The sequence below is a fragment of the Antechinus flavipes genome, chromosome 3 (genome assembly GCF_016432865.1).
Source record: "Antechinus flavipes isolate AdamAnt ecotype Samford, QLD, Australia chromosome 3, AdamAnt_v2, whole genome shotgun sequence".
NCBI lineage: Eukaryota > Metazoa > Chordata > Mammalia > Dasyuromorphia > Dasyuridae > Antechinus > Antechinus flavipes.
Window position 1 is genome coordinate 344,021,661 of NC_067400.1, and position 24,251 is coordinate 344,045,911.

Consider the following 24,251-nt stretch of genomic DNA (forward strand, 5'->3'; position numbering starts at 1 on the left):
CTCTATGCTGCATTGCACACTGTCGGTGGATGCCCCAGCTAAGCGCTGGATCAACAGCTGAGTTCAAGGGCATGTCTTTTCTCAGATGGCATTAATTTGTCGCTAGCATGATTTCCAAATGCAGTGACTCACTTGCTTCTACTATAAAGCTCTGGGTCAAAGGATGTTCATTTGAAACCACATTCCCCGACTCCCTCCCATCTTCCAGAATAAAAATTTGTTTCTATCATGGTTGTAGGCAGCAGCAGTGGTATTATTTTATTCTTTCAGGGATACTTTCAGGGACAACAATTTTTTAGTATTGAGACTAAGCAGATATTCTTCCATGATATTCATTCATGGAAAATGAAATCAGACATCAGAAACCATACTTGGAGTCAAAAGTGTTGGGAATTTAGGCAAAAACCTCGCTCCATCCTGCTAACAGTTCAGGTAATGCCAGAAAGACCAGGTCATCAGAAGTAAAGCTTTATATGTTCTCTGTGTGATATCTTCTAGAAACAATTCACCCCTTGACATATTGGGTTAGAGTTTATGAATTTTATCTCATGTAAATTCATTCTACTCCCCTGAGACATAGACCTCTGGCTAAAAATCCCTGTCCCTTTTTACATCTCAAAAGACTGAATATGAAATATCCTATCGATGTATTTTCTATCACCACACTATTCCTTTCAAGAACTTTCCATCTTGGTGTAGGCCATCATTACCTATTATCCAGAAAGCTACAATGGTCCTTCATGGATATACTATAATTCCATTTTTTTCCCTCTCCATATCATGCTTCATATAGCTGCCAAAATACATTCCCAAAGTACAAAACTAACTATGCCCTACACGCCCATTTCTTCTTTACTATTCTACTCAAAACAAACAAACAAAAACCGTTTAAAAACATTGCCTGTTGGAGTAACTCCAACTCTCTTCATCTGTCCATAAAAGTCTTCTATAATTCTGTTGCTATTTACTTTGTCTATTTTTATTTCAATGTGCCCTTTTCTTTATGACTTTTCTATTCAAATCAAACTGTCTCAATATTTGGAACTCTCTCTTCTCCTGTGACTAGAATGAACTGTTTCCTCATTTCCACAATTCAGAATTCTAGCCCTCCTTAAAGACTCAGCTCATGTGCCACCTCTTCTGTGAACCTTTTTGTGATTGTTACTAATTCATGCTTTCCTCCTTCACTAATTATCCTATAATAGATTGACTTCTATACATGTTGTGTAGGCCTCTAGTAGAAACACATTTTTCATTTGAGTCATTTTATTCCTAGTGTGATGCATATACAAATTAGAAGTATTTGATAGATGTGCAATTGGATTTATCTTGATGTTAAAGGATTTAGTCCTAGAAGATTATACTAGAAAGCTGGTACCAGTGTGCATGTACTTGACAAAGAAGAAAGTTGGGTTGCAGAAATTTTAGCTTATCCAATTTATATTATTAAGAACACTTCATTTTATAATAAGTAAATTCTTTAGACTTCCTTTTTACTGTTTATGTGCCCAATAATCATTTACCAAGTACCTGTCAAGTACCTACTAAGGGTCTAGAATTGTGCTAAATATTCAAAATAAGGGTGGTAATTTGTTCTTGCAGAATTTCCACTCTAGCATTCATATGAGTACCAACTCATTTCTTTCCTTTTTCAAAAAGTTCCTAAAATTCTATCTTCTCCATAAATGCTTCCTTGACAAATTAGAAGATAATAGGTGTCTAATTTCCCTTTTATTCTATTCTGTGGATTCTCAGAACTAAGCTATTCTTGGTCTGTTCATTAACCAGTGAAGCAGCTAATGCACATTTGTTAAATACCTACTGTCTACATTGTTTCTGATAACTAGTCTTACATAATAAACCATTTTAAATTATTTTAATGTTGATTTATCTTGTTATATCTATTTATGTCACCATTATGTATCAGCATCATTTCTAATGGGATACTGGACTAATTCAAATGTTCTCTTGTGAAAATAAAACAAAGAAGTCTACCTTTGCTTTGATGACAATTAAGTATGATTATGATTATGGATGTGTGTATATACATACACACATCCATAATCATAATCATACTTAATCTAATTCGTTCTATACCATCTTATCAATAGATAGATAGATAGATAGATAAGATGGTATAGAACGAATTAGATTGATCTTGGGCACTGAATCCTTCTCTGAAAGAAGGGCAATAAATATATTTTACAGTGAACCTGAAAAATCAAGCAAGATCTTGCAAGTATGGTCAACTAGTGGTGTCTAAATCCTAGAGGTTGATTGAGGAGGTAGAAAATGTGTCTCTGAACCAGAAGAAGGAAAGTAATTTCATAGAACTATAGACTTATAATAAAAGCTGAAAGAAACAAAGAACTTCATTTAATTCAATTATACTCTTGCATTTATTTATTTCATTAATCCTGTGATTTCATTGCTTTGGCAAGAATATTTTCTCCTCTACAGATTGAACCTTTACTTCTGAAATTTATTCTTACAGTCTATAAGTAAGTCTTTTTCTATGGATAAAAGTATTTTAAATTTATAATCCCATAGTTCTGTATTCTAAACATTTCCTTTATTTCATCCTTTTCCTTGTGTGCTATTATTGTGTGCTATTGTGTGGCAGTGTACTCTAACTGCCATAAATTCAACTTTCTTGACTTTATTCTGTATTTACATTGTAAAAACTTAGTATATATGTTGTCTATTCTAGAATGTAAACTCCTCGGAACAAGAATTATGTTTTTTTCTCTTTTATGTATTTGTTTATTGTTTGTGGTGGGCACAAACTTAGAATATAATACATGTGGATGGATAATTGTTGATAGATTCATTGATTGAAATGAGTTAATAAAGATTCGTTGAACAGACTTCACACCAGCGAGAACTCAGAGGAAGTGTTCATGATGATTTGGCATAATAGTTCTACTTGGACTACAGGTTAAAGACTAGTGTCAATTGTGACTACAAGAAAGTCTCTTAACAATGATAGAATATGAGAAAAGATAGATGAAGTATGTAAGGGGACAGGAAGAAAGGGAAGAGAAGGGAAGGGAAAGGGAGAAAAAGAGGGATAACAAGAGGGGATGTGAGTGAAAGGAGAAAAAGACATACAGAGATATAGATGGGACAGAGATATGGAGAGACAAAGAGAAGAACAAGGGAAAAAGAAAAGAAGTCTTGCTTGTTATTTCCTGATATGCCCTTTTCTCTAATATGTTCATGTTAGCTGAATTATGTTAAAATAAACAATAAAACTAGCTTTAAGGATGGAGGAAGGGATGCATTCATTGAGAGAAAGGAGAGTGTCAATGTGAGGGCAAAATAAATGGGTTGACTGAAGATGTCTGAATTCCATTTCTTTTTGAACCCCAGCAAAAGGATCTACCTTCATCTCTACCATAGGTCACTTGACTGAAAAAAATAGATGACAGAACAACCATCTTGAACTACCATACCCTAGGGTTCATCCTTCCTGTGTTATAGTTGCAGCTTATTGAGGAAAGGGCTCGTGTATGTAAAACTGCATCAACTCAGTAAAGATTACAGTGCTATAAAGAAAAAGTTTTCAGATAATATTACTGACTATGACAAGTATTAAGCTTCTACCTGAAGATAAATGTATCTGACATGGTATAGGAATTATACATATGAAAAAATATTATTTCAGTTTGGGGGCATTTATTCTGTCAAATCAAGAAGCAACCCAGATGTTCAATGAGTTTCTCCCAAAATACATTCAACCTTTTGCTATTTTTGGAGAAATGTGTGCTTATATGGAAAGGGAAATGGATTTCTTCATAAGACCTTAAATTAAATCTTAGGTCTGTCACTTACTCTCCCTTGTGCCTTTGAACTCCTTTTAACACTTTTCTCCAAAATAAAGAAACTGAAAAGATCTCTTTAGCTTTTTTTCATATTTAAAAATTTCTAACCCTTCTTAAAGATTTATCAAAATGAAAGTAAATTGAAAAAGAATAGAAAGCATACAAATAAGTAAAGGTTGTGGGGAGAGGGAAAGAAAATAACCCATGCATAAAAAATGATAAATGCCATGCTGGATCAAAGCCATAATCCCTACAGTTTAACAGTCTATCTCTGGAACAATTTGTGGGAGACCATAGTTACCATCCATGAGGATCCCATTCATTTATTCATGCATTCATTCTTCCATTCAACAAATATAGTGATTTTTTTACATAGAGATACTTTGTATAGAGTAATATGCTAGCTTCTGGGGAAGATATGTTTTAATATCACTCAATCCTTTCTGTAAAGGATTAACACAGAGATAAATTTTAAATGTTTAACAATCAGATTTTGAGGGGGTAAGAAGTAAGGATGGGTATGTGTGAATCACTTTGAAGTTTAATTTGCATTATAAACATTTTTACTATCACCTTCTTAAATCTAATCTGTCAACAATGCAGTAAGTCATCATAATTTGCCAGTTTTGGAGATCTAATTAGCTCATATTAAAAATTTAACAATCACTTTTCATGAACCAGTACAAAGTAGCCTCAGCACACTTCCTTTAGGTCAATAGCAGTCTTATATGTTCTTAGATGTCTACTCTAAAAACTCCCTCCTTTCCAATATTGATTTCTTAATACTTTATTCTTTATCATAAACTTCCTATTTTATCTAAAACATATATGACTTGAATTATACTTCCAGTCTAAATGCAGTAGGAGAGATTTAAGATAGAAAAGGAACATGCATTGAGAAAGAAGATAAGGATCAAGCCACATTTCTAACCCTATCTAATAATCTCTTTGCCATTTATTCCTAAAGAGGCCAAATAAAGGAGAAAAAACATGTTGAAAGAGAGAGAATGCTTGGTATACAATTGAGAGCCCTAAGTTTGAATCTTGGCTCTGATACTTACTACAAATCTGACATTAATCAAGTCTCTTAATATATCTGGACCTCAGTTTACTCATCTATAATAATTTGGAGAGATTGAGCCAAATTATTTTAGACCCTTCTAGCTCTAAATCTATGAACTATGAACCATGACCATATTTTCTTTACTCTTTTATGTCTCTGAGGCTGCCAAACATGGCTAGCAATTAGAACAAATTGAGGCAATACCATCTGCGATATGTTGACATCTGTCCATTAGGAAAGAAACTGTAGTGAAATCATGTATATTACTTCTCCAGAAACTGCTGGAGTGTCATCAGGCAGTAAAGACTTTCTGTCACTACTGACTTATACTGGACATAAAGTGATGATCTGGCTTTGATACATTCCTGATTGAGATTTTGCTCTAAATTTGTGTTTCTACACACTCCTTTTCCTCTCAGCAACAAAGATTTTTTTTCTTAATTACAGAACTCTTACCAGGAAACTGATGTGATTGTCTCCCTTTCTGAAGCTTCAGAACGAGGCATTTTTCTCTTTTAAAATATTACACTCATTCTTTCAATTTAATTCAACAAACATTTATTAAATAACTGTTCGTTGTAATTTTCAAGACACTGTGGGATGGTACCAGAAATGCAGAAGTTTTGCTTTCAAGCTCTTTACAGGCTAATGAAAAGCATACAGATTTGCAATTATTTTTTAAGTTTCAGTATGACAAAGTAAAGGGGAAACATCTAGCCAAAAAACATTTGCCATGAGAAATTTGAGAAAGGAAAGAAATCATTTTCGTTGGAGAGACCTCAGACAAGGCTAACTAGAGGACTTGGCACCTCAACTGAGATACAAAGAAAAGGAAGAACTTTAAGTTACATTAATGTAGAGAAGTTAACTCTAATCATGAAAGACAATGTGCACTGAGACAGCAAAGAAAATGAAAGGATTAATTCCATTTGGTCAGAACTTGAGTATCTATAAAAATGAATAATATGAGATAAAGCTTTAAAAATAAAAATAAATTTAAGAAATATAGCAAATAGACTTGAAAACCAGCACCAGGACTTTATCCTTTATTTGTCGGGAAATGGGAAACCATTAAAGATCTCAGGGTAGAAGAAAGACAATCAGATTTGTGTATGAGAATATGAAAACACCCATTTCATTCTTTTAAAATATTGTTCAAAAGTTACTCCATTCATGAACTTTCCTACATTAATTGAAAACATAAGATGCCATCCCAGGGGGCACTGGGGTAGTACAGTGGATAGAGCATTTACCCTGGACTTTGGAGGACCTGAGTTCAAATCTGACCTCAGACATGTGGCACTCATTAACAGTGTGACTCTGAATAAATTTTTAACCCCCTTTGCCTCACTAAAAAGGGGGTGGGGGAGAAGGACACCTTTCTTACTTATACCTCTGCCTCCCTCCATTCCACTGTATGTGAGATATGGAAACCAGTGAAATTCTGTGTGTGTGTGTGTGTGTGTGTGTGTGTGTGTGTGTGTGTGTGAGAGAGAGAGAGAGAGAGAGAGAGACAGAGAGACAGAGAGAGAGAGAGAGAGAGAGAGAGAGAGAGAGAGAGAGAGAAAGAGAGAGAGAGAGAGGAAGTATTTGCTAAACACATAGATAAATATAGACGTGTAAATCATTGTTTGTTTCTTGAAGTAGTCATTTTGAGAAACAGGACTCCTATTCCATCAAGCTTACATTGCTCAAAGCATTTTTAGGCTGCCTTTTATATTGATTTTGAAATAAGTCTTTTCACTACCAGAAAAAAAAAACCTAATCATATTATTTTATCATCATATTTCATTTTAAAGCCAAATCATCATTTCCTAACTTGGCCACTGCTTTATATACCAGATGTGGCTATGGATAAATATCGGCTCTTTATAAAAATCAAATTCAACTGAAAAGGATGAGAATTTCTTCCTTATGTAGATGTCTAAGAGAATATGATGCAGGCTCTGAAGAGCTTTCCAAATAAGGACTTCTAAAACTGTTGTGATTATCCTATTCCTTAGGTCAGGATAGTACATAGTAAACTCATTAGTATGTATAAACTCTGGTCAGTGTTGTAGAAAAATAATCTCATTTATTGCCTTATAATCAGCCCTCATATAGCACATAGCAAGAGCTAATTATATACTTATTGAGATAAATCTGCTGTACATTCCCAAATATACTTCCAATGTCTTGAGTGTTTCCCATATTTAACTATAAGGCCCTAAAATAAGGGGCTGTGACAATGTGCCATACATATTGAAACAAAAGCTAAAACAAGAACCCTTTAGAGGTCATTTAGTTTCGCCTATTAGAATCTAGGTATAACTTAAGAGGGGTAATTGGGTGGTAGAGCAGATAGAGTGCCAGACTTGGAGTTAGGAAGTCTCATCTTCCTGAGTTCAAATCTGGACTCAGACACTTACTAGTCGAGTGCCCATGGACAAATTTCTTTCTTTCTTTCTTTCTTTCTTTCTTTCTTTCTTTCTTTCTTTCTTTCTTTCTTTCTTTCTTTCTTTCTTTCTCTTTCTTTCTTTCTTTCTTTCCTTTCTTTTTTTCTTTCCTTTCTTTATTTCTTTCTTTCTCTTCTTTTTTTTCTTTCTTTTTCTCTCTCTCATTGTATTTTTGCTATTTCAAATTTTCCCTACTGTGTTGATAAAATCTCCATACTTCCTGTCCATCAATTTGCAATCTTGGAGTCATCTTTGAATTTCCTCTCCTTCACCTTCCATATTCTACCATATTTTAGCTCTTTTTCATATTCATTTCTTTTATTTGTCCACTATTCTTCTCAAAAAAGTATAATTCAATTTAGGTTATTTTTATCTCCCACTTGGATATTTCAATAACTTTTAATTGTTTCCATGCTCCCTTGTCTAATTTATCCTCCATCAACATGGCAAATTTATGTTCATAACACACACCTCTTTGGTGGTACATAGCAATATTGGACCTTGGATCAGAAAGACCTGAATTCAAATCAGGCCTACAATATTTGCTATGTAACAATGGGCAAGTGACTTAATTTCTGCCTACCTTGATTTCCTCAACTACAAAAACTGTAGCACCTTCCCCTCCCAAGATTGTTGTGAAGATCAAATAAAATAATAATTATGAAGCATTTAGTATAGTGTCTGGCACATTGTAAGCATGTGGTCAATGATTATTCCTTTCCCTTCCCCCATATTATTCAACTATTAAAATAGCTTTCTATTGCCTCTAGCGTAAAATATAAAATCTCCCCCTGATTATTTAAAAGTCCTTTGCAATCAGACTTCTGTCTTTACAAATTTATTTCTTAATTTTTTGTTCTTGTTTTATTTTTTCTCTTTATAGCCTCTCCATGTTAGCTTGCTATATTTCAAATGTTATATTTCTCATACCACTTCTATCTATATACAACTTGTCATTCATGTCTAGAACACATGCCATTTTCACTTCTGTCTTGCAAAATTCCTACTATCCACCAAAAGACATTTAGTTGCCACTTTCTACGCAAGTTCTTTTCTAAACTTCCTATATGTTAAAATTTTCTCCTTAAAATCACTTTGCATAAACTTAGCAGTGACTGACTTGTTCTCATAATAATCCTTGGAAGAATACAAGATTCTAGAAAGGAAAAACTGCTTCACTTTTGACTTTGCATCCACAGAACCTAATATTGCACAAATTAGCTGCTGAAGAAGTGTCTCTTGAATTTAATGGAAATTATTTTGACAATTAATTTGGTGGGGCCTTCTAACATATCTCTCTCCAATTGTTAACTGGCACAATATTTATTATATCTTTTCTTTTTACTCTTTTTGGTGTGCTTAGGATTGCTTTTCCCAGGACAATTTTAACCTCCTATAAGACAAAGAGCATCCATTATAATTTTGTTAGTCACATCTAAAATCTAGGTTAATGCTAGTAATCTCCATAAACATTTGCTCATTTAATTTTTTTTAAGTTCTTGCTGTCATCTATCCATTTCCTTTTATTTTCTTGTTATATTATTAATGATAATAGCAGGTTTATGTCCTTTACTTGATAACACTTCATATTTCTGAAGTTACTTCTTTGGAAATATATTTGTAGCTTTGGAATTCACAGAGAAGTGTTCATCAACAAATAGGCCTCTTTATGATTATCTTATTAAAAACAAATGAAGATAGCTTCTAAGGCTCTTTTTAGGGTACCAGCCACAGTGATGGACTTTCTGTATTCAAAGATGAATTTGAGGTGAGAACACTGAATCCCAGAGTCAGATGACTTGTGGGGAGTATCCAAAGTAGTTAGTAAAAGAAATAAGGTAATAAACTTGGTTACCAAAATTACAAATTATCTCCTTTCTACTATCTTTCTTTTCCTATCAACCCAATTACCTGCTTAATCAGAGAAAATAAAAGTCTGGAAAAACTTCCCTGATTTGTTCCTCATTCATTTCTAATGTAAATGTATTATCAAATATATTTATTCATCCACATGACAATAAATTCAAATGTATATTTGGGGTTTCTATTATAATGCAAAAATAAAGTATAAGATAAACTTTTTTTTCATTTTCATCAAAGTTTCCTATAATAATCAATAAAGAACCAAATTGCCTGAACACTATGTTTGGTATACTAAGGAATAATTCTACTCTAATAAAATGTGAGTTTTCTTCCAATATGCAGCCTCATCCATTATTCATTAGTATTTTTCTTTATAGACTTATTCTTGCTTCAGTCACCTTACTTACCAATTCTTCTGTTGAGTTGGGCTGGGCTGAGAGTGCCAAAGAGTTCTGATGAACTGGAAAAGGCTGTTGGAGGCAGCAGGGCTGATAATGGGTTATCACAGTTATCTAAAATCAAGAGAAGAGACACATGTAGAGAAAGCCCATCAATATCCTACTCAGAATAAGCAAAAGGGGATATTCTCAGGAATTATTAACAACAACTCAAATTTATTTAGCCTTTAAGAATTACAAAGCACCTTTTTTGGTTTTTTTCTCCTTTTTTTTTAAATAATAATAGCTTTTTTATTTTTCAAAATACATTAAAGGTTCATTTTCAATATTCACCCTTGAAAAACCTTGTATTCCAATTTTTTTTTCCTCCTTCCTTATCTCTCTCCTCCCCTAGTGAGTAATCAGATTGCTCTAATATAGGTTAAACATGACAAAACACTTTCTTAACAATAACTTTATGAGGAAGAATATATAAGAAATATTTTCTTCAATTTATAAACAAGGAAATCAAGTTCAAGAGAAGTTAAATAACTTGATCTTATAGCTCGTGAGTAAGATTTAGGATTTGAACCTTATCTTTGGGCCCCATATCCAGCCATCTTTCCATTTTAATATTTCTTAGAAAAATATTTTTTTCCTTCCAGAATCTCTCTTATAATGGGAGAAAAGTGAAGGGGAGAGGGATAATAATCATGTTAGATTAATATGTTAGTTGGACGCAGGTCAGGGATTCTGGGAGCAATTTTGAAGATGGAAAAGGGAATTAGGATATATAAATGATCCATATTTATAAGAAGTTGTCTGAGAACAAAATCACTGTTGATGTCCAAAACAAAATTCATGTTAGTTCCATGGCAACACTGACATACATATCTGTGGAAGTCATGAAATAGGCCAAGTTGAAGAAAATAACAAAACAAATAAACAAACAAATAAATATGTGAATAAAATCAGATTATGTTTAATTGAAAGTCCAATACATTTTTTGTTGAGGGCATACTCAAATATAGTTCTGTTTTAACCCTTTAGGAAAATTTTTCAAATATTATCTTTGTTTACTTTCTAACCCTTCTAAGAGAGTACTTTACCAAATGAGCCCCAGTTTTGTGACTGAGTTTCTTATGCAGATGAGATCACTACAATAAATATACACTTTCCAGGACAGGAGACAGAGGGGAGACAAAGGTAATTTTAATTAGATGGATAAATTTAATGCTCTTCTAAATTGAGTCTTCTTTATTTTATGCCTGAAGTTAAATATGAAAAAGCTAAGACTCAGAGATTAGTCTGAATCTGTATTTACTAAAAGATACTACTCCCTGATCCTTCCTTTTAAATTAATTAAAAAAGATAATTTGAACTCTGATATATGTAGCAGGCATGTGCTAGTACCGAATCAACAAATATAAAAGTGTTTACCCTTAAGATGGTGCTTACCCTCAAGAAGCTTACATTCTATATTGTCAAATTTATTCTTTCCTTTTGCATAGTTTTCTTACTGATTATTCCTTTCTCTTAAAAGTAGAGGGCAGCAAATAGCCTAAATATGTAAAATCCTATTCAATAGAGATTTTAGAATTTTGGTAATTCCACTTTTAGTATAGATTCAATTTTTCATTCTGTCTTGAATAGTGACTTTTCCCCACTCATCACTGAGAGAATACATTGCTCCTTATGAAGTTGGTAACCATTATAAGGCAGTGACAAACACCCAGAGCTAGAAACCAGAAATCTTCAAATCCAATCTTTTATTTCATACTAATTATGTGACAGTGGACAAGCCACTTCCTTTCTCTGGTCCTCCATTTCTGCTTCTCTGTTTTACATGCCATCTATGAATCTATGATTCTGTTCAGCAATTTCAACACAATCTTCAAACCTACATTAAAGAGTAAGGATTAAATTAATTATATTCTGTGGGAGAAAAAAAGTGGACAGTTTAAAAAAAATATGATTATAATGCCTTTTTCTTATCTGGTAATGCTTAAAAGAAAGCATTTGGACTATTTGAAGTAAAATTAATGAGAAGCATAAGGACAAAATGCTTGTTACTTGAAATGTGTTAAAATCAGCTTGGCAAAGTGTATTTTGGGTTTTTACAAAACACAAATGTTTGAAAAATATTATGAGGCATGCTACAAAATAAAATACAGGCAGGTCCTCACTAATGAGGCAGAAACAAATCAATGGTGATCAGACTACAAGAGCAGGGGTCATTGAGAAGTAAATGCTTTTTTTTTCCTTTTTTTTGTCCCAGGCCACTCCTTCTGATGTGCTGAAAATAAGATAATCACTAATGACATTGAAAAGAAATTTAAAGCTTATTTTAGATTCCCATTTCCTTCAAGATTCTTTAAAAAGATTTAAAATTTATTTGTTAGTCATAAATGGGGAGGGGCGTTATCCAGAAGGATGTAAAGTAAACTTTTTGATAGGTATCGTCTCCTGTTCATTCTCTAAAATATTAGTGGCTCATTTCAGGAAGGTCTCTTTCCATAGTTCGATGTCATTAAGGACAGGATGTTTTCCAGGATTTCTGATTGTCATATTTCTAACTCTCATTTTTCTGCCTATTAAATATTTGCTTCTCCTGGGGACAGCCTTTAAGATGTGTCTTTAAGATGATAGCTCCCTATTAGGTGATGATAACAATAATACCTGTTATTATCACCACTACTACTACCTATTATAATTATTAATAATGGTAATATTTTCTATGTGAAGATCAGGAGATCTTCCAAGAACTGTCTTTCTCTCTCCTTATGCAACATACATGTATTTTAACCACATCATTTGTCTGGAGATGATACCTCAATCTTGTTTGCCTAATCCAAAGACCTAAAAATAAGATGGGAATTCTCAGCTACAGAAGAAAAAAAGAACACAACTATGGCTAGTCAGTCAGAAAAAATATTTGGAGGCAGATGGCTGTGTTGGTGCCTTTCACAGCACAATAGCCAAGTGGGAAATCATTCACTTCTGAGTGAGATAGATCATAAAACTTACCAGCACCTAGATAATGGAAATTGAGAATATAGTTATGTATCTCTACTCATTAAAAAAAGTTACAGAAACACCTCCTATTAATTAAGTGAAAGGGGTAATATTCCATTGAGCATTATTATAGATGAATGCCCCAGGAAGCTCATTATTGGGAAAATGTCATCATCCTGCAATATTCTAGCAGTATTTTTACTCTATCTCATCATCCTACTCTGTCTCTCTGGTTAGAAAGGGAAGCTGTGGATTCCAAAATGTTCCATTAAACTCAGCTCAGAATTTCTCATTTCTCACCCGGCTACAGTACTTTGGGATTTCTCTTGAATTTTACACCATGACACTTTTTGTGTGTTGCTTTCTTCCATTTAATTATAAGCTGCTTGAAGACATAGAATTTCATTTTTGTATTTATACCCCAGAGCTTAGTACAGTACCTGGCATAGAGTAGACACTTAACAAATGCTTATTGACTGATTGACACTTATCACTAAGAATATAGAAACAGCATTGATCTAGAAGCAAAATATCTGAACTCTGCCACTTTTCTGTACAATTTGGACAAGTTATTCAGTCTTTTTGAACTTTAGTTCCCTTCCCTTCAAAATAAGGAGAACAATGCTTCCTCTACCTTCACCATAAGCATAAAATGTATGTAGGGGTGAGGGGGTGGGAGGGAGGAATTCAAAGTGTATTGAAAACAATAAATCTTAAAAAAAAAAGGAATAGATAAAAGATTTGAAAAGGTCTTTAAATTTTCTAAGGGAAATATCATTAATAATATTTCTTTTAAATCATCTCTTCCTCATTAAGACAACAACAAAAACTTGCCATTATTCATAATTGGACTTCTTTTGAGATTTATAATCAATCCTCCACTGTACTCTTACTTTGATATCATAGTTGGGTGGAGGTGACCCCAGATTTTCAAATACAAGACCAGCAGAGCCCAAATGCTGTGATAGACTATTAAGGATCCAAGTTTAGAACATCACAGACCTTGTGTCTATTTTCTGAAAATCAGTTTAAGTATCACCAAAAAACTGACCACATAAGGATTTTTTTTTTCCTTTCTGCATGAAGATCAGGCAATCTCTCAAGAACTTTCTCCTGCTAGGCAACATACATGTATTTTAACCACACCATTTGGCTGGAAATAATATCCTCATCTTGTTTGTCTAATCCAAAGACCTAAAAATAAGATGGGAATTCTCAAGCTTCAGAAGAACAAAAGAGTACAACCATGGCCAGTCTGTGAAAAAGGACATTTTAGAGGCAGATGGCTGTTTTGGTACCTTTCTCACAATAGCCAAGTGGGAAATCTCTCACTGTGTGAGATAGATCATAAAACTTACCAGCACCTAGATAATGAAAATTGGGAATATAGTTATATATCCACTCATTAAAAATTTATAATCTTGGAGTAAGATGAAATTTTGTAGAAGATCATCTATTGATGTGGAAGGATTTGCACCAATGAATTTTTTTGAAAAAATGAAGTATTACAATAGAAATGGAGATACTGAGGGGAGAAGGTAAAGAAAAATGTAGGGTGAAAGAATTTGAAGTTTGGGGCAAAATGAAATACTTAATAGGTATAAGAAAGATTTATCTCAATAACAACAAAAACATAATTGGAAAGAGGAAAAACACACACACACAAAAACACAGTCTAGCCTAGTTGCTGTGGGAATTCTAAATTCCATGAATCCTATTACTTTATTTTCAGATCTTCTCAAATTAGTTCCAGTGTGCTGATACTGCGTCTTTATAGTTAAAAAAAAAAAAACACTTCTGTCAAAATGTCAATGAGAAAAATAATTTGTTTGGGTTTTCTTGTATGTATTTTCAGGAAGGATGGAAAGTAGATTCGGATACTCTTGAGATTTTTTTTTTTACATGAAATTCTGTGTAATTTTAGGAACATCACTTCAATGTGACAAGGGTGAAGTAGAGAATAGTCAGGGAATACATCTGAGTGAAATGAGATGTAGAGGAAGGAAGAAGAGAGAACCTTTGGCAAATGACATCAAACCTCCTCAGTTAATTATACAATGAAACCTTAAGCTAAAAGGGTTGGGGAGTAGGTGTCCCAGGACATTTGAGGAAGTGCAGAAAATTAATCGACTTTATGGTGAGTGGGATAGTGAATGAAAAAGGGAGATGTAAAAAGACTGTCTTGCTTCAGAAGGGTCCAATTTGAAATTATATAACTTTAGAGTAAGACCACCCAAAATGGTTTTATAAATTTCTCCATCTCCATTTAGCAACAGTTGAACAGCAGTGAAAAATTGAATAGTAAGAGTAAATCCAGGGTTGGATCTGGGAAAGGCATAATGGACAACGTGTAAAGGTTCTAGTGATTTGAATGTGATTTATCAAAGGGGTAGCTATAGAGAAGGAGGGAAATTGTAGACCATGTATAAAGTGATGGCCAGGGGCAGAACTGAGGTGTAGAAATATTTAGTGAGGATGAAAAATAATAAAGTATAATAAGGAAGAGGAGCAGATTGAATGATTTAAAAACTGCATGAATATGAGAGTAAAACGCTTGTGGTTTAGGACAAAGGGTATAGGTATCTTTGTCTCAGTTGAGGTTGAGTTCAGGATAAGTCTAAAGAACTTAGTAGACTGAGGACCCAGAAATTTAGCTTGCTTGAATGGAAATTAAAATGAATATTGCATGCATATTACAATTTCATAATAAGAGGGAGAAATCATCATGGAAAGTGGGCTGGTAACCTGAATAAAGAGAAAGGGATACATAGGAGAGGGGTAGTGGTACGAAATTGTCAACTTTTATAGTGGTAGAAGATTGCCTGGGACATGAGACATTAGATGATTTGTTTCTCAATATCAGAGGCTAAACTTGAACCCAGGACCACATAATTCCAAGGCCTGTTCTCTACTACATAATGCTCTCATTAAGTAAGTACTATCTCAGAAAAGGAAATACTATTTTTCTTTGGCATATCATTCTATTAGATGGAATTCATTTCCTTTGATCTGAGGAAAGCTCTATGTCATGACAGAGGCTAACAAATTTTAGCTTAGATCCTCAAGTGTGCAAATATCACAGATTTCCTATGAATTTGAGTTTCTGTTGTCTGAAGGTGATTTTCTATATGATTCAGGTGCTACACAGAAAAAGCTTGGTAGATATAATTTGTGGGAAAATCACAGATCCTAGTATCAAGAGAACTGAATGCTAATTCAGACTTTGCCAATAATTTGTTTTGTAATCTGAATCAATTCACCTATCAAGGATATGCTGGAGCCATCTTGAATTTACACAAAAGAGTTAATTACTACATTTTCAAAATGAGCTTTTATACCTTGGAAATCAGTAAATATGACAAATCAGGGATTGATTTTTGTTTTGTTTTGTTGACTTCTAAACTTCAGAAAGTAATAAAGAAAATGTCATTGATAACAGATTAAATCTAAAAGTGTATGATTTGTAAATCTCCCTTCTAGAGATCTAGTTATTAAATATTCAACAGCAAACCATTGTTTTACTTAGTGCATTTTAGTCTTTTCTGATGCCTTTCAGTAAAACAGTGATAATGAAATGGACTTTATTTGCTCTTGGGCAGAAGATATTTGATATGGACTTGAAGAAGAAAACATATAAAGGCTTTTTTTTTTAAAGCATAAAATGATATGGTAATATATATTTTTTGCACATAAGTATACCTAATGGTAACATTATATATGTATTTTTTGAAACTTAAAGATGACCTTATCAATAGAAATCAGCTCTGCATGTAGGATTGAAATTTCTTTTTTTAATGATTTTTGACAAAAATCTCTAAAATAATGTTCCTGGGTCATCTGCTTTCACAGTCTATTGTTATAATTTGTGCCTTGAAATTCTTAAATTATCTAGTTATAGAATGGGAGAACTAGAATGTATCTCTGAGGTCACAGAATTGTAAGATTTTGAAATGAAACTGATTTTACAATCCATCAAGTCTAAAATTTTCATTTGAGGATGAGAAAATTAAGGCCCAGATTTGAACCCAGACTTTCCTAACTTGCAAGTCTAGAGTCAATACAGCACAATATTGCTTCCTTTAAATGATAATCATCTGGTCCAACTTCATAATTTTACATCTGAAGAAACTCAGGAAGGTTGAGGGAGATGAAGTTATTCCCTAAAATTCACACTTTTAGGGAAATGACAGGTTTTGAAGTAGAAAAAGCCAGGGCTCCTAAATTCCTTATTTGCATCCATCCACCAAGAGCCAGTTGTTTGTTGGTTCTGTCCTGTAACAATCTATAGCTATGTTGTTTTGTGAAAAGTCTCAAGATCTCTTAGTCTTCCTTTCTTTTTTGTCAAAAGTTTGTGATTTCATCAGCATAGGAATTCTCAATGTGGAAATCACCTCAGTCAGGAAACTCTTCTAAAGCATTTAGTTTTAATGAATTTTCTTGAGCACTAATAATTTATTTCTAGAATATACATTTTTAATACATGTATTCTTTTTCAGAGAGACAAAAAGGAATACTTTTAAAAAGTTGTTCAGAGAAGAATAAGTTCTAAATGTAGAAAGAATTTGAATCCCTCCTGTCCTACAAACATCACTACAAACTTCAGAGAAAATTCATGAACACACACACATACACGTACAAATTCAAACACTGTCTTTGCAAGAATTACTTATTAATTCTTCTATTGATCTATAGACAAGTACTTGTATTTGATGTATTCAATCTGATGGTAAGAGGAAAATCTCTCCCCCTCCTCCCCAACATTTGCTTTAAAGTAAAGATTAAAGTTCTTCTTTAACATTAATTAAAAGATAAAAATGAAAAACACAAAACAAATAAAAAGTAAAGAGTAAATCAGATTCTGTGCAAAAGCTCCTTTTTAAAAAAATTTTTTTTTACTATAAGCAATATGTTTGTTGTCAACATATGTTTCTATTCATTATTATTACAATAGCTATAAGATTATAGATGGAGAAGTTAATTTCTGTACAACAGCCTTGATTGACACAGCGAATTGTCTGTGTTTGGGAACTTGAAGTTTAAAAGATTCATTTGTATTTATAGGTGAAATAAAAATTCCTGTTAGCACAGCACACTTCATGGCTTACTTTGTTTAAAAGACATAAAGCATGTACTTTGTGCAGTGCCTAAAATGGTGCTTAAAAGTGACAACTCAAGCTTTTAGCTTCATTTGCATTTTTTGCCCCTTGATATTCATAATTCTATATTAGATTCATTTGTTCATTGATTTATTTATTTTGATTTTTTTTGACTAGATGAAAGAGGAGATTCTTTGCCTCAATTGCTAACTTTGATCATTGAATGAGTGCAGCCTCAGTCAGACTGAGACCTGTTGAAGACTTTAGCTTAAAAAGGCCAAGGTCTCCTATTGATTGCATTCATCCAGGGCCATCTACAGTCATCTTCATCTATATTTTGTCACTGCATCCAGATGGCTCTGGAGGGAAAAGTGAGGTTGTGACCTTGCACAGCCTCCCTCACTTAAATCCAACTCACTTGAATGTCATGGCATCTTTTACCTAATGTCATAAGCCTCTTTGAGAACAAATGACAAACAACAACAGCTTAAAAATGACAATTCACTTTTAGCTTCGTTTCCCGCCCCCCTTGATACCCATAATTCCACATTGTAAACAGCAAAGCAAATATTATAATATTATTCTTGATATTGACCTATGCACCTCTTTTTCTATAATAATCACTGAAAGAAAAAACTACTTTCATAACACAAACGAAAGCTGCCCACTTCTATAAGGACAAGCCATGAAGAAGAGAACTCCACACCTTCCTCTCTAGCCATCTGTAACCCACATATCCTGAAATTTAGAGCTGAAAGGAACCAAAGAGACCATCTAGTTTATCCACTGAAACAAGTTAAAGAAACTAAGATTCAGGAGGAAGATGTGGCTTGCTTAGAGTCACACAGGGAATAAGTATCAAAAATAAAATTTTAACCAAGTTTATCTGACACCATTTTCAGGGTTCTTTCCACTGTGCCATGGTTCTCCCATTTAATTCAATCTAACAAATATTTTTAAATCCTCTGTAAGAAAAGAAATGGGCCACCTTCTACCTATTATTAAGAAGTATTAACATCTAGTTGGAAAAATGGAGGCAGTTCCCTGATACCCATGTAGATATGCAATTCAGTTTGGAGGGAAAGAGAAAGAGTACCTTACTGACATGTAGAACACTTGAGTAACGTAACTTTGACATTAATGATTAATTAATAATATTATAATACTTCCAATCATTAAGATTTCCCCCTAAAATCTGAGGTTCACATTCTGACAAATACACAAAGAAACTATGGGGAAAAAGGTAGATACAAACAATGTAATGGAAACAGACATCTGTGATCATAACAACTTATAACTCCAGAATAACAGAAGAACAGACCTTTCTCAAAAGATCTTCACTAAGTTCACAAGGGAATATTGCAGCTTTGATATATAAATTGCACTAATGCTTATATAGGCTTTTTCCTGGCTAGTAGGCTGGGTCAAGCACACTAGACTGATATGCTGACTTCTTATTGTGAGTCAATTTTTATAGATAATCTCCTATTGGGGCATGGATATTTATTCTAGAAGTTTGACCAATTGGATTCCTGGGGCTTATTCTTCAGTGAGCCTCTATGATCTTCTTGCAAAAGCAATAATACTTAGTTCAAAATTGGCAGAAGTCTCTTCTTTCTGATTCTTTTAGACCCTTGGCTAAAAGTCTTATCATGATCATGCAGGAAGTAAAAGACATCCAAACTCTTAAACTCTTTTGACAATATTTTGTGGTTCATAGATGGATTTCATTCATTATTGACTTTGCCTTATTTATGATGGATGACTGCTCTAGTACTCTTCTCCGATTATTTTTGGGTCTTATGTAGATTAGTGGGTAAGGGATAGATAGATAGAATATATTTGTATCCATATGTATTGTCTCTACTTGGAAGTAAAACCAGTGTATTGATGACCTTTTATATGCAGTTGACCTAGTCAAGCCTAACTTAGCTTTTTTTTTCCCCCAAGGAACAAAATGCTTCATTTCCAATGGAAATGGTTTCATTTTACGTTTTAGTATTATATCTAGTTTTTTTTTTCCTTATGGAGTTTAATTTTCCTAAACTTTCAATGGGATAGAGCTCTAACATAATTTTGTCTAATTGGTTGCCATGTTCTATGTGGTTCTGAAGATATTTTTCATTGAAATTAAGGATTCTACATTGTATTTTGTGTTCTTATCTCTGTAATATGTAGCTTTAACATCAATTCAATTTAATCAAATTATATTTCTCCCATAATTCTCCCTTTATACAGAATACAAACTAGATTAGGTTCTAAATCATCTTCCCCTCCCTCAACACACTTACCCCCCTCACCAGGATTAGTACTTTTTGAATTGCTCTTCTTTCCTCTAGTTTTTCCCTTCCTTAAGAAAGGCTTTGATTCACCTTTAGTATCACTTTCCTAATCATTAATACACTACTCTAATACTAACATTACTTGATTTAAAAATCTTCAAAGCTTCCTCATTGACAACTGAGTAACCTGTAAATTCTTTATACTGGCATTCAATTTTATAAATGTCTCCTTACACTTGTCCAATATAGTTCCAACCAAATCTTTTTTTAAACTTTTGTTTCTATTTCTCTTCAGGTAACCTGTGGTCTAGTCAAATTGTCCTACTTATTGTTCTTCCTTTTTAATGCTATTTTCTGTTATACCTAGAACTTTTCCATATTGTTGATAATGCCTGGAGCAACCTTCAATTTTAATTCCTCACAATCTTAATCTCTTTCTCTGGAAGTCTTTTCCTTTCTTCAAGACACAAGTGAGGTTCACCTCCTAGTAAAGTCTTCTACTCTCCTACACATAAATAATCCCCTCCCCATATTTCTTATAGCTGTTTTTATTTTAATTAATACTAGATTACATTTTTATAAAATTTACAGATAATATTTAATTTTATAATTATAAAATTGAACACAATGCCATGCTTATAATAGATATTTATTGAATTGAATGACCTTGAGCAGTTCTTTACCCCTTTGGAATTTAATTTCATCATCTACAATATGAATGATTGGACCAGATGATCACTAAAGTCCATTAATGTTATATGCTTTTAATTAAGGATCATAGAGAAGATTCAATTTGAAGATTAAACATTCACTTGCCAATGCTTAGTCACAACCTAACCCAAAACTATATTCAATATTCTTTCCAAAAGACCTTGAACTAGCAAAACTCATTAAGGTTCCCTCATAGAGAAATTGATCAAATGACCATGTACATGGAAACAGAGAAGGAATCTTCTATTCCTTTGCCCAGTTAGTATGATTTGAGTGTTCCAGCTAAACTTGACATTATCTGCACTTAATCATTTCTGCCAATAAGTATTCAACCTCCCCAAAAGTGAAATAATTCACTCTGTCACCATATTTTATTTTGGAGCTACCATTCCATTTTAAGTTCAGGTCATTTATTTACCTGTCTTGCAGACTTGAAATTATGAAAATATCTTTAATTTTCCTTGCCTTTCATCTTTATTATCTGATATACTATTCAATTCAATTATTTCTTCTTTTAACATTTCCTTCAGAGTCACACTTCCTTTTATATTTCTCCATTCTAAGTGCCAAAATAGTGCTTAGAACATATAAGTCCTTGATAAACATTGATTGATTTCTACTAAATGCTTTAATTTATTCCCTCAACTGTTATTTTCCTCAAGAACCTTTAATATCTGTCTGTTGCTTATTGTGTCAAATTTAAACTGTTCTTCATGACTTTCAGGTTTCTTAGTAATATAGTCCCATCTTATTTTCCAAGCCTTATTCTCACCACTCCCAAAAAATATACCCTTCTTTTTAATCAGACCAACCTCATTTACCATCCTTTTCATGTGGTGCAGTTATTCTTGTATTTCATACAAGTATTTCATAATCCCTCAGTATAAAAATTTGAATAAGATTGTGGATGGAAATATATATGTGGAAATCCATTTGCATTAAGGTGATATTTGAATGGTGGGAGCAAATGAGATCATTAAGGAAGTGAGACTAGAGAGAAGAGACCTTCATTGGTGAGGTCTAGAGGGAGAAGATAACAAAAAAAGAAGTTTCTGTAGGTTTCAGGAGGTTTCCCAAATCTTTTTCCTACTCTATAACTATACCCAAAGCATTCTTTGCATATATACATGCTAAATATCCAATGTTGGTTAAGTGAGCAAATGAATAATTATATATGATCTATAATGATAAAGAGAATATAAAATTAAAAAAATGATTTTTATCTTTAAAATCCATATGTCTTTTAAAAAGTACAGATCACTTTTTAAGTTGTCCAAAGGAATTACGTAAATAATAATAAAACAAGCAAAGTGAGAATATTTTAGGAGACTATTATTATTATGTAAAGCTTTGCTCATTTCATATTCTCTATGGCCATTTCCCTTTTGTTACATAACTATTTTTTAAAATACAATGGAAGTAGTCTTCCAATAACTAATCATGAACTTTCATGGAGGGATTCTAAATTATACAGACTGTCTTGGTTACTCTGGAAACCATAATCCTGAAATACAGCTCAATCAATCAGTGTTGCAAGAGCACACTTTATATCACATATTCTAAACTATTATTTTCTTAATGGAAACAGCAAATTCTTGATGTGCCATCAGCCAAACTCATTGGAACAGAGGAAAGTGCCTGATTAAAAATACATCCCTGAATTTCAGAAAAATGGTCAATCATTCATTACCAGATGTAAATATTTTCTTCTAATCTGGTACAATTTAGGATATATCCAAGCTTCTGAAGATAAAAATAGAAAAGCTTCACTAAAGAAGAGGTATGGTGGATGCCCAGGTACTAGCACTAGTATATTGCTTTGTTTCCTTAATCCAGTTCAAAGAGACTGAAATTGGAGTCCATATGTTTGATAAACAGAGTAGCTGAAGATGAAAAAGAATTGGGAATACATTAAAAAAGAGAGAGAATTGCAAAGGGGATCTACCTGTTATATCCAAAGCAATATAGAATTCTACCATTAGTATAAAAAATATAAGGCTTTGGTGCAAATAAAAGCAATATTGGCTCTGAAATGTTCTTTTTGCAACCAATATGGGTCTGTTTGACCCAAAATACAACTCCAATTTTTGCCTTCAACCAAGGTATAAGCTCACATTTTTAGTCTGAGGGAAAATACATAATAAAAAGCTGAGAAAACAGGAATACTAAGGACTAGTCTTAATTCTACTACAAAGTTTCTATGAATATCAGTATAGAAAACAACCCAAAAAGAAGTGCAGATGTGTAGGAAAGCTATAAAAGTTACAGAATGAATATTATATACATTTAAAAAAGCAAGTTATGCATGATAAACATCTATGATTTCATGTGCAATCAGCTTTTTTTACTCTACATATATGAGAATGCTAATTATTTTGGTATTAGTTAAATGTGAGCTCCTTAAAGGCAAGGACTATTTTTACTTTTTTGCATCTTCAATACCTACATAATGCTTGGCACATTATAAGTGCCTATGATTTATTAATCATTGTTGACTAGCTAAAAGGGAGTACTGGAAAAAACCAGGAATATTGTGAATATGGAAAAAGATAGTCTCTTATCTTATAATGAAAAAAAAAATCAGCTGTATTATTTTATAGTGTGTGGGGGGGAACTTCTAAAAATAGTAAAACCTTAGAGACATTTTACACTAAATTAATTGACTCACAAAAAAACTGTGAAATTTAAATTTAAAAACTGCACATTGTTCAGTGATCTGTCATATGGAAAACAATTGCAAACAATTATTACTTATTAATTTTATTAATTATCTACTACATTAAAGATATTATACTCATCAATATAGATGAGTAGAGATATATAAATAAATATAAATTATGATTCCTGTCTTCAAGTGTCTTCCTATTTAGATGGTGAGAAAATATTTCCTCTTGAAAAGTTTTTAACTATTAAGAAAAGCCTAAATTTTAAATAATGCAAGAAAAAATAAGTGAAGAAAATATTGCACTATGTATCTCTATATCTGTATCACATTTACAATGAAAATAAACCCACCATGTATAGAACAAACAAACAAAAACATTTTAGGGAAGTAATACTGAGACTCAAAATGGCTGATTTATTTCTACTAAGTTATAGAAGGATGTAGAGGATTCATATCAGTCTTCTAATATTAAGTAAGGGGCTTCTCTATTTGTAATCAATATCTAACAAAGTTATCACTCATAATTTGCCTGCTGTCAGTCATGTTTTCTCCACCTTTTTACCATTTCCATCAATATAATCTCTTTATCATCTTCATCTTTCTCACTTTAATTCTTTTTAGTAATTAGCTTTTCCTTTGAACTTAAAGACATCCTATCTAATTCCATTTATGGAATTTGAAATGCCTAGGATAAAGAGCACCATTTGTTTGCCTGAGTTCATGTTGACTGAATTCAAAGACAAGTAATATTATATTAGACTTGGATTCTGTGCAGAATTGTAAATTTTCTCAATTGGGAAACATCTCACTAGCCATCTAGCTCAAGTTATTACTAGAGAAAGAAAACCTTCCATAGTATTCATGGCAAAAGATATACCCTTTTTCTGAAGTCCTGCAATGAAAAGAAGTCTATTCATTAT

The 24,251-nt window shown here is 32.8% G+C and overlaps 1 protein-coding gene across 1 annotated transcript in view; it reads right to left on the reverse strand.

Moving 5' to 3' along the window:
* The window catches only part of CNTNAP5 (contactin associated protein family member 5), a 913,682-nt gene that overhangs the window by 713,451 nt on the left and 175,980 nt on the right, over positions 1 to 24,251 (reverse strand). The window contains exon 2 of the mRNA XM_051985717.1: positions 9,593 to 9,697. Within this exon, the coding sequence (XP_051841677.1) occupies positions 9,593 to 9,697 (105 nt within the window). The remainder of the gene's footprint in view (positions 1 to 9,592; positions 9,698 to 24,251) is intronic.